Source organism: Cebus imitator, unplaced genomic scaffold (genome assembly GCF_001604975.1).
Source record: "Cebus imitator isolate Cc_AM_T3 unplaced genomic scaffold, Cebus_imitator-1.0 Scaffold76, whole genome shotgun sequence".
NCBI classification, from domain to species: Eukaryota; Metazoa; Chordata; class Mammalia; order Primates; family Cebidae; genus Cebus; species Cebus imitator.
Genome location: NW_016107391.1, coordinates 12,366,437 through 12,378,760, shown reverse-complemented (window position 1 = coordinate 12,378,760; position 12,324 = coordinate 12,366,437). Strand labels below are relative to the sequence as shown.

General features: G+C 37.1%; 1 protein-coding gene across 1 annotated transcript in view; it reads left to right on the top strand.

Moving 5' to 3' along the window:
- Window positions 1–2,547: 2,547 nt before the first annotated feature.
- The window catches only part of MINAR2 (membrane integral NOTCH2 associated receptor 2), a 22,071-nt gene continuing 12,294 nt past the window's right edge, over window positions 2,548–12,324 (top strand). Inside the window, exon 1 of the mRNA XM_017532161.2 lies at window positions 2,548–2,861. Coding sequence (XP_017387650.1) covers window positions 2,697–2,861 — 165 coding nt within the window. The 5' untranslated portion in view covers window positions 2,548–2,696. The remainder of the gene's footprint in view (window positions 2,862–12,324) is intronic.

Sequence of the window (12,324 nt, the reverse complement as noted above, 5' to 3'; positions counted from 1 at the left end):
AGGATGTCATTTTGGGCAATGGAATCCTTTTTTTCACTGAGTATGGATGTAATACAGATTTTAAAATGGAACACTAAGGCATTTTTTTTAAAATTTAATTGGATTATCAATTTTCAATCATTATGAAATTCTAGTAGACTGGAAGAGACAACAGCAGTTATTATTTATTGAGCAAAGGGCTTCATTAAGGTTTTCAGACATGACTCAATTGGAAAGGGCCACGTTATAGGGCTACTCTTCTGTGAAGTATACTCTAGTGTAAAGGCTTTTAAAACAAAAGTTTGAAATACAGTATCAAATAAAAGATAAGAAGATAAGGGTATAAATAAATCACTGTAAGGCTTCAAAAAAGAAATAAATTATACCTACAAGGGAAAATATGTAAAGGTTTTATAAAAGGCTGGGTATCAGCAATGGCCCACGAATGACGATTAGGAGGTAGTGAACAGTCACAGATGGGAAGGAATGTTTTAAGCAGTAGAGCTGGCGTTAGCAGAGGCATGGGTTCTCACTTATAAGTGAAAGCTAAGAAATAGCCACACATGGATATAAAGATGGAAACAACAAACAGTGGGAGCTTCAAAAGTGGGGACAAAAGAAGGGGGATCAAGGGCTGAGAAACCACCTATTGATACTATGTTCACTGTTTGGGTAATGGGTTCACTAGAAGCCCAGACCCCACCATTATGCAGTATGCTCATGTCATAAACCTGCACCTTTAGCCCCTGAATCTATACTTTAAAAAGTGAAACCTTGATTTCCTGATTGTCAGTCATGTAGGCTACCTATAGGGACAGCAGTGAAAAGCAAGAATTGCTGGTTTGGGGGTAAAGGCAAACAGAGGATGCTGGGAGAAGATGGAGTATCTGAAACTAAACTTGTAAGTAGAGCCTTACAAGTTTAGTTTCAGTATTGAAACTATAGCCTCGGGCAACCAGGGACTGGTGCAAGTATCGAAAAGGAAGGACCCCTAAGGAAAACTGAAGGCTTATGCCACCTACTTCATGCTTTGGCTAAGGAAGAAGCCTAATCAAATATAGTTGGATCTAGGTTCTGTTTCTCCACTTGCCAATATAGAGAGCCAAAGACAAGTAAGTTTCTTCTTGAAGGTGTGTGTTATTCCCCAAAGAATCTTTTAGGAAGAGTAAGCAGCCTGAGAAATATTTATTCATTAGATATATTCTGGCAGCAACCAGGAAAATCCAGAAAGTACCAAGCACATACACATACACATAATACACTTGATTCTTGAAACATTTGTGGTTTCACTGTTTTGTTATTAACTATTATTATGAAGTACTTATTGCTTTCTCCAGTAAATGCATTTATAAAACAATCCAAACCTATTTTAAATATTGTAAAACAGTGATAGAGTTTGGGTCCAAAACATTCTTAGAAAAAACATTAACTGCTTAATTCCGTTTCACAACTATAAGTAGGGCAGATTTTTTTTAACACACCCCCTCTTGTTTATTGCTGTGAAGAAGATAAGTACTCTCCAGTGTCTTGCTTGATTCAAGAACATCCTGGCTGCTGACTCTTGTAAGCGGTATGGCACTCTTCTGCGATCTAGTGCTGATACATTCCACATGTAACCCTACTGTCCCTGGAAGAGAAACTTTTCTGCTGAGTCAGAGGGGTTTATAGAGATGCAAAATTAACATACCGCCTATGTCTTTCAGAAACTGCTAATAATATCTCTCCTTTGTCTTCTCACAAATGGGAAAGTTTCCGCTCCCTCCATATAGAAATCCATACTTTCCCAGAGAGACGTATGGGTCATCTAAAGCAGAGTGCCTTGTAAGGAAAGCATATCTCAATTGAAATCATCACCACTTGCTGGCTGGCTATAACTGCCTGCAGCCTCACTCCCACCGCCTTGGCTCTCTTAACAGCACATGAGTTCACTTAGAAGAGGCTGTCATCTAAACTTAGCAGCCATGATTTTTTGGGGGGGTCCAAATGTGCCATGTGAACACCAAAGAACATTCTTCAGAGCACATATAGCTAGGGGCAGAGTTAAAGGGACCTAAGACAGTGAATGAGTCAAGGTAGTAGATTGGGGCACTAAATTACTGCAGCAAACTATCAAGCAAATTCTTGGCATTTCTGTCCTCAGAACAAAGATGACAACCTAAACCTTGTTAGGTTTCACAGGAGTTGCAGCTCTGTGAGTCAAAACATGAGAAGAAACACAATCCCACATATCACATGTGAGGCTGCGGAGGCAGGTCCTAGTTGGCTCAGCAATGTTCAAAGAGAAAAATCAAGCAGAATCTCTCTCTAAACATGACTGTTTCCTGTCCTCCACATTGTGGGTTGGAACACTGAGATCGGGCAGCCTTTATTCAAACAACAGTTTCCCTTAAATTGTTATTTCTAATTCTGAATGAAGAGACATTAAGTGCTACACATATCTAATTCTGTCATCCTGTTAATTTTAATGAGTGCAGTCCCAACTGTTCCATTCAAGCACCCTCAATGTACACGTGTGTAAGAAAGGTAGGGCAATGTGCTTGCTGCTTTGTTTCTTTGTCCCTGTACAGTGATGTATCATTTCAAGAGTAGTGGCTGTGTGCAGCTGACAGACCTGGTTTCAGATGCCAGTCGGAGCATCCTCAGGCTCATTAATAATGGAGGCCTCTGACAGGAGCAGTTTTGCCTGCCTTTGTTTTCCACTGTAGGTGAAGGGAGACATGGATCTCTCTGTTTTGCCAAATAACAATCATCCTGACAAATTCCTGCAGCTTGATGTAAAGTCTTTAATGAGGAGCTCAGCCCTCCTTCATGCCAGCCTGGCAAGGTTTCCGGGTGGAAATTATCCTGCTGCACAACACTGGCAAAACCTTGTCTACTCACAGGTAAGATCTAGGGGCACAAAAATACCAGGATGGGGGCTTGTTTCTTTCTTGCTCTCTGCCGTTTCATCTTATGTGAAGGTGGCTACTCTGTCTTCCAACTTAGTCTTTCGCTATTCCTTAACATTAGAAACTTTTCCTAAATATCTTTATAAAATATGTGAATTCTCTCATTCTTTAATTCCCCTCCAAGCATTAGTTTCTCTGCCTATCCTCATTTTAGGTTTCATGTGGCCCTCATTTACTCCTTCCCTTCAAACATTTTCAAATTAATTATATTCACACAAAAGGCTTGCTGGGGGGAAAAGCTTCCGTCTCTATCTTTTGGTGTAATCTAAGCATAAAGCATCAGAAGTTTATGTTGTGGGCATAAACAAGCCTCTAAAACAGCTGGAGATCTTGTGCCTGCCTCCCTTACGCTAGCGCCCTTGCATAGCATACACAGACAACAACAGAACAATGGAAACCTAATCATTGAAGGAGAAAAAAAATATAGCAAATTCTCCACCTTGAAAAATTGTTCGTTATTATTATAGATATTCTTATTTTCCACAAGTGTCCATGTGGACAAGACATACCAATCAGACCTTCAAATCCAATGCAGGTTTTATTTCTCTTTCCGTTCGTATTTTCCTTCTTTTTGCTGACCAAAAGAGAAGAATAAAATTGTGATGAGTTCCATCTGCTGAAATAAACATAAAGGCCTTAACTGTTGCACAGCTAATGAAACAGGAATAACCTTTCTTTTAAGACATGAAGGCTAATGGGGTTAAGAGTTAGTCAATTTAGAAACAGGAAGAAGCATTTCATTACAGAACAGATGTGACTGACCTACAAACCCCTGCAAGTCATTAAATCCTTTGGAGTCGTTCAAATTCCCTGAACAGAAATTTGTTTTCTTTTAAGAACAGTTGCTACTCATGATTCCTGGTGTAAAGTGACTCCTTTGTGGTATGTTTGTGGGCTCCTCGGGACCTTTATCATGAGATCATTCAAAATCAAGTACACTCAAATGATTATGTAAGTGTTTCCTCCACCTATAAGGATTTTAATTTATTTCCATTGTAAGGCAGCCTATTATGACAACTTGCATTTTTTTAATTTTGCATCAATTACTTTGGTAATTCTCAGACCCTTCTGTCATTTCATACCCAGCCATGTTGTTGTTGTTGTATTTGTAGGTGTTCTTTTTTCAGTTTTAAATGAAATAAAAGTCCTCCCTTTTTCCTCCTTATTGTTTATATCATAGAATAAAATGATTCAAAAATCAGTTCAGAAAACTTGGCCCTTCTATGCTATGCAGTTTAGTCTAAGAAAACATATCCAATAAATTCCTTTGAGGTTGGAACACATTGATCTAACATCTTTTGTTTGGTACTGAAGTTGACCTATTTCCTTCATGTGGAACTTCACAGTTTAAAACTGTTGAATGTTGTTCCTAAACCCAAATGAAATGCAAATTTTTAAAAGGAAATTTTTTCTACAGGCTCCATTGGGTGGAAATAGTTATCAAAAAAAAAAAAAAAAAAAAAACCAAAGAGGTAAACTTCTGCTTCACAGGTCTTTGAATATGTGTTGTTAATCATTATAAACTTGATTTAGTTATCCTTTTATCCTAAGAAGAAATGTTAAGTGACCTAGAGAAGGCCAGTGTACTAACTGGGTATTAATAAGGCATGGAGAGAGGCAAGACGGTACATCAAGTACAAATTCAGATAATCAGGTAGGTGTGGCACAAAGTATGAGTAATAACAATGATATTCACTACTTCATTTTGCAATGCATCAATAAATAATGCTCTTTTGGGGGTGGGTCTTAAAATCCATGATTGATATATTCATTGGATAAAATAATAAATGTCATGGAAATAGCCATATAGAAGTTTTAAATATTTGCCATGATACCTGGAAGAAGACAGTGAATATACAAGTATATTGAGGTGTTAGGCACACATAAGGTGGTAGCTACCGAAAAGTTCTTAATTTAAAGCTCTAACTCTATTGGGGAGTCAGTAAGTCAATGTGAAGAACATGGAATAAAGAAGTTAGACACTTGGTTTCTTATCTCAGATTTACAATAAACCAGTTTTAGAGACATCTATCATGGCCCTTAATCAATTCATGCCTCAGTATTTCCACTTGCAATATTAGGATAATATTTATTTTATATATTTCCCTAAAAGTGAGAGCAAATGAAATATGAGGTAAAAACAATTGAGAGCCATATTTTCCTATAAAAGAGCACGAATATGTATGGAAGTATGTACATGTGGATTGTTATTTATATTAGTATTTCAAAATGTATTTAAGTAATCATCTTATTAGAATGTATTAGCAGGTAATCCTGTTTCCATTATTTTATAAATATTGTGGATGAAGGGGTGTATGTATGTGTGTGCACACATGCGTGTGTGTGCACATGGTGGTTGGGGGGGATGTACTCAATACATATGTCAACCTGTGTGACCAACCCAAGCAGTAGATACAATACCACATGAAATCTATATAAATTCCAGAGTTGTGTCAACTGATCCTTTCTTCTCACACCACACAAGTGCATGGTGTTTGGGGTACAGACTACCTTATGGACTGGCAAAGCACTTAACCTGAAGTCATTACCTTTAAACTAGTGGTAACTCAGCAGTTAAAACGGAGACACCCTAGATTGGAAATGTCAAGTTGAATTCTTATATATGCATTTTATATCAATGATTTATCAACTAATTTTTAAAATTCACTTTCCACTTTCAGAGAAAATTCTCCAGGCCATTTTTTTATATGAGCTAAAGCAGTACCATTCAATCTATTTCCTTCTTTCTTTTCTTTCTTTCTTTTTTTTTTTTTTTTTTTTTTTTTTTTTTTTTTTTTTTTTTTTTTTTTTTTTTTTACTCTGTCACCCAGGCTAGAGTGCAGTGGTACAATCTCGGTTTGCTGCAATCTCTGCCTTCCAGATTCAAGTGATTCTTGTGCCTCAGCCTCCCAAGTATCTGGGATTACAGGTGCTCTCCACCATGTCTGGCTAACTGTTGTGTTTTTAGTAGAGATGGGGTTTTGCCATGTTGGCCAGGCTGGTCTCGAACTTCTCACCTCAAGCGATCCAACCCCCTCAGCTTCCCAAAGTGCTTGATTACAGGCGTGAGTCCCTATGCACAGCCTCAATCTAAAAAATTAAGCAGTGATGTTCTCAGTCAAGTCAGTAACCAGGAACATTGTAATTACCATCTACGTAAATACTCAGGTCTGCCATATTTACATAATATCTGAGTATACACAGATATTATTTGATTCTACCATATTTAAACTTTTCCTTAAATTCTTTCACCAGAGAAATAAAGAAGCTTCACAATAAATTTTATGATAGTACAATAAAGAAGCATTCACCAAAATCTAATGTTTCTAATTGTTAAAAATGATTTGGGGGATGTATCTGATGAAGGCATTTAGAAATATATTCCAGGCCGGGCGCGGTGGCTCAAGCCTGTAATCCCAGCACTGTGGGAGGCCAAGGCGGGTGGATCACGAGGTCAAGAGATCGAGACCATCCTGGTCAACATAGTGAAACCCCGTCTCTACTAAAAATACAAAAAATTAGCTGGGCACGGTGGCGCGTGCCTGTAATCCCAGCGACTCAGGAGGCTGAGGCAGGAGAATTGCCTGAACCCGGGAGGCGGAGGTTGCGGTGAGCCGAGATCGCACCATTGCACTCCAGCCTGGGTAACAAGAGCGAAACTCCGTCTCAAAAAAAAAAAAAAAAAAAAGAAATATATTCCAAATATGTCTGCCAACCCCTTTATGAAACAAGTAATGAAAAGAAAAGCTGATTTAAAAAAAAAATAAGTGATAAAATATGTGTTTTTCAAACAACCCCATCCAAAAGTAGGCAAAGGATATGAACAGACACTTCTCAAAAGAAGACATTTATGCAGCCAACAAACATATGACAAAAATCTCATCACTGGTCATTAGAGAAATGCAAATCAAAACCACAATGTGATACCATCTCAGACCAGTTAGAATGGCGATCATTAAAACGTCAGGAAACAACAGATGCTGGAGAGGATGTGGAGAAATTGGAACATTTTTACACTGCTGGTGGGAGTGTAAACTAGTTCAACCATTTTGGAAGACAGCGTGGTGATTCCTGAAAGATCTAGAACCAGGAATACCATTGGACCCAGCAATCCCATTACTGGTTATATACCCAAAGGATTATAAATCATTCTGCTATAAAGACACATAAACATGTATGTTTATTGCAGCACTGTTTACAAGAGCAAAGGCTTGGAACCAACCCAAATGCCCATCAATGATAGACTGGATAAAGAAAATGTGGCACATATACATCATGGAGTACTATGCAGCCATAAAAAAGAAAGAGTTCATGTCCTTTGCAGGGACATAGATGAAGCTGGAAACCATCATTCTCAAAAAACTAACACAGGAAGAGAAAACCAAACACCACATGCTCTCACTCATAAGCAGGAGTTAAACAATGAGAAAATGTGGACACAGGGAGGGGAACATCACATACTGGGGCCTGTCAGAGGTTGAGGGGCTAGGGGAGGGATAGCATTAAGACATACCTAATGCATGTAGGGCTTAAAACCTAGATGATGGGTTGATGAGTGCAGCAAACCACCATGGCACATCTATACCTAACAAACCTGCACGTTCAGCACGTGTATCCCCACCTTAAAGTTTATTCAAAGGGCAAGAAAGAAAAATGTATTTTTCATTTTTCATTTATGGTGGTGGGTCTTAATTTTCTAATTAGCAGTTGCACATAAGAATATTTTCAGACTAATTTCTTTGTTGTATCTTTTCCTAGCTTCTATCACATCAGTTTCAGAATCAAGAAGCATTCCAGACTAAACCTGTGAGATGGAGGCAAAGGCTAAGGGTGACAGGCTGCTCTTCCATTGATTTCTAGACAATGTCATTTACTGAATTTATTTCCTAATCATATTTCTGCACAATCCAATCACACTCTTTTTCCCATAAATTCAAATGTATCTCCTTTCTGTCATGGGTTTTTTTGTGTATTAACTGTATTTCTTCTGTCTCCGAACACACATCATGCCTTCCTAAGACTGTCTCTATTTTCAATCTTCCATTTATTATGTTGTAAAGAACAGTGCTGGGGCTGGGTGTCGTGGCTCACTCCTGTAATCCCAGAACTTTGCAGGCCAAGGTGGGCAGATCACTTGAGGCCAGGAGTTCAAGGTTGGACTGGTCAACATGGAAAAACCCCATCTATACTAAAAATAGAAAAATTATCCTGGCATGGTGGCATGGCCTTTAATCCCAGCTACTCAGGAGACTGAAGCATAAGAAACGCCTGAAGTTGGAAAGCAAAGTTTGCAGTTAGCGAAGCTCACACCACTGCACTCCAGCCCAAGCAACAGATCAAGACTCTGTCAAAGAAAGGAAGGAAGGAAGGAAGGGAGGGAGGGAGGAAGGGAGGGAGGAAGGGAGGAAGGAAGGAAGGAAGGAAGGGACAGTGCTGCACAATGTAATAGTTTCTCCTTTCTAAGCTTTATATTAGATGAAAGTGTGGTACTTTCCCTTCCTTTAACCTTATACAAAAATTAAGTCCAGATGGATTAAAGATTTAAACATAAGACCTAAGACCATAAAAACCCTAGTAGAAAACCTAGGCAATACAATTCAGGACATAGGCACAGGCAAGGACTTCATGACTAAAACACCAAAAGCAATGGCAACAAAAGCCAAAATAGACAAATGGGATCTAATTAAACTTAAGAGCTTCTGCATAGCAAAAGAAACAAGCATTAGAGGGAACTGGCAACGAACAGAACGGGAAAAAAAGGTTGGCAAGCTACCCATCTGACAAAGGACTAATATCCAGAATCTACAAAGAGCTAAAACAAATTTGCAAGAAATAAAACAATTCCATCAAAAAGTGGGCAAAGGATATGAATAGACACTTTTCAAAAGAAGACATTTACGCAGCCAACAAACATATGGAAAAATGCTCATCATCACTGGTCATTAGAGAAATGCAAATCAAAACCACATTGAGATACCATCTCATGCCAGTTAGAATGGCGACCATTAAGTCTGAAGACAACAGATGCTGGAGAGGATGTGGAGAAACAGGATCACTTTTACACTGTTGGTGGGAGTGTAAATTACCGTTATGAAAGACAGTGTGGTGATTCCTCAAGAACCTAGAAATAGAAATTCCATTTGACCCAGCAATTCCATTACTGGGCATATAACCAAAGGATTATGAATTGTTCTATTATAAAGACATATGTTCATTGTGGCACTATTTACAATAGCAAAGACCTAGAACCAACCCAAATACCCATAAATGATTGACTGGATAAAAAAAAAGTGGCACCTATACACCATGGAATACTATGTAGCCATAAAAAAGGATGAGTTCATGTCATTTGCAGGGACATGGATGAAACTGGAAACCATCATTCTCAGCAAACTAACACAAGAACAGAAAACCAAATACCACATGTTCTCACTCATAGGTGGGTGTTGAACAATGAGAACACATGGACACAGGGAGGGGAACATCATACACTGGGGTCTGTTGGGGGTTGGGGGGCTAGGAGAGGGATAGCGGGGGGTGGGGAGATTGGGGAGGGATAACATTGGGAAAAATACCTAATGTAGGTGACAGGGGAATGATGGTAGCAAACCACCATGGCATGTGTATACCTATGTAGCGATCCTGCAAGATTTGCACATATACCCCAGAACTTAAAGTATAATAAAAAAAAATTAAAAAAAAACAAATGTGTACTTTGCAGGTGCTTATATTATCTAGGAAGTAGATTGATAGCATCATCAAGTTGTTCAGTGAACCAAGTTATACTAAATTTATAGGATTCAGGAATTAGCCTTGGATGGTATATTCCCAGAAATAACACCTAAATTGCCCCACCAAACTGTCTTATTTGAGACCCAAATGCCTCTGGCACGAAAGCCTGTATTAAAGGTACCTCGTATGTCATAGTACCACGTGTAAGCACCAACAGCCCTGGTTATACGCACAGAAGGGCAGGAGATAAGGTTTCAGAAAGGCCTGCATCATATTAAGGAGGGCCTGTGGGCTTTGTCTAAGATTTTGAATTTTATCCTGAAAATTTTGAAGAATCAGTGAAAAATTTAAGCCGAAGAATAACACAATCAAATATGTGCTTTATAAAGCTTACCATTCCAACAATTAAGAACAGAAATTTTGTGTTCACAAATGAGCCGATTTTCTGTGAAAGTTTGTCTATGTGCTCACACATGAAATACACACAAAATGCCTTGTTTTCATTAAGATTATGATAAGCATTACTCTGAATGTATAGATCAAAATGGGGAAAATAGAAATCTTTATGACCTTTATTCCTCAATCCATGAACATGACATATCTTTCCATTTATTCAGTTCTTCATCTGGCCTTCAATAATATCTTATAATTCTCCACAAAGAACTATTCCGTGTAATTTGTTAGGTTTATATCTAAATACTTATTTTTACTCTTGATAATAGTACCTTTTAAGTCTTGTTTTATAATAGAGCATGCATACTATCAATCATTATATACTGATTTTGAATCCAGGAAGTGTGTTAAAATCTCTTGTTTTGCCTGTGAACATCTCTGTAGATAATCAGATCATCTGCTATTTGTTTGATTATTTATAATCCTTATTTCTTTGATTTACTTATGTTTCTATGCTTTTTGCATTGCTTTGAGCTTCCACTGCAAAATTATTTGGACATTGTGATTACTTGCATCCTTGTATTAATTTTGACACTAAAATATGTTTTTCTGATATTAAACCATTAAGTAAACCCTGTTCTAAGTTTGGGGCCCATTGGCTTAATTAGCTTAAGAAAATTTTATACCAGTTCTAGTTCACTAAGAGAGTTTGCTTTGAATATGTTTGAATATTTTGAAAGTCTTTTTCTGAACTACTGTCTTTTTCTAAACTTTTTCTGAACTATTGACCTTTTTCTGAACTATTTAATGGTTTTCTCCTGTTAATGTGGTAAATTTCATTAATATTCTAATATTAAACCATCCTGTTGGTATAACATCTTTAACTGGTAAAAATCAGTTTTATCTTGTTATGTATAATTTGTATATATTTTAGGATTCTGTTCATCAATATTGCATTTATACTTTTCCATTTATGTGTATAAGAGAAATTGGCTTTTAATTTTCTTTTACTTTCCTCATGTGAAGTTTATACTAACTTCAAAAGTGACCTGGAGATTGTTCCTTCTTTTCCTATTTTTCTGGAAGAATTTGGCTAAGGAATTATATATTTTGAAAATGATAGAAGTTGACTGCAAAACCCTCTGGCCTGCTGTTCTTTAATGTGTATGTTTGGAGGAGATTTTAAACTGTTGATTCGACTAGTCAAATTATCACAAGTTTATTAACATTTTTATTTTTTCTTAATTAAGTTTGGTAAGTTATATTATGTAAGAAATTGTCCAACTGCATATAAATGTTTAAAGTCACTCTGTTTATTTTCCAATTGTTTCTTAATCTCTGTCGTGTCTCTTCTCAATTCCTAACTGGGTGGATTTGTGTCTCTATTATTTTTCTTAAACAGTATTACCAGAGATATTTTCAATGTGTTTTTCAAAAAAAAAAACATAGCTTTCAACTTTATCCTCTCCATTGTATATGTTTATTCTCTTTAATATGTGTTGATTTCTGTCTTTACATTTATTATTTCATTTTGACTATTTCCTTATATTTACTCTGTGGCTTTGTTTCTAAGACTTTGAATTGAATGTTTAATACCTCATTAATTTTCTTATTCTGTTTCACAATGCAAGCATATATGCCCATAATATTCTCTCAAAATACCATTTCAGGCTGGGTGCAGTGGCTCATGCACTTTGGGAGGCCAAGGCAGGTGGATCACTAGGTCAAGAGATGGAGACCATCCTGGTCAATATGGTGAAACCCCGTCTCTACTAAAAATACAAAAATTAGCTTGGCATGGTGGCGTGCACCTGTAGGCCCAGCTACTGGGGAGGCTGAGGCAGGAGAATTGCTTAAACCCAGGAGGCAGGGGTTGCGGTGAGCCAAGATCGCGCCATTGTACTCCAGCCTGGGTAACAAGAGCGAAACTCTGACTCAAAAAAACAAAACAAAACAAACAAAAAAACCATCTCAGATCCGGCCAATAATTTTGTAACGTAGCATTGCTCACTTTCATTGAGTCCTAAATTTTAAAATGTTTATTATTCATTCTTTGAAATATATTTTTAAATGTCTGCAGAATGTGGTATTTTATGTTTTAGTTTATAGCTAAGTTGTTAATGGTCTAAAATCTTGGTCCATGTAATATTGAATCTTTAAAAAATTTTTTAGAATTTAACATGTTATCAATTTTATGAAATTTTCAGTGTATATTTTAAAAATGAATATTTTCAATTGTTTAATAAAGAGGTCCATATATGTCACTTAAACA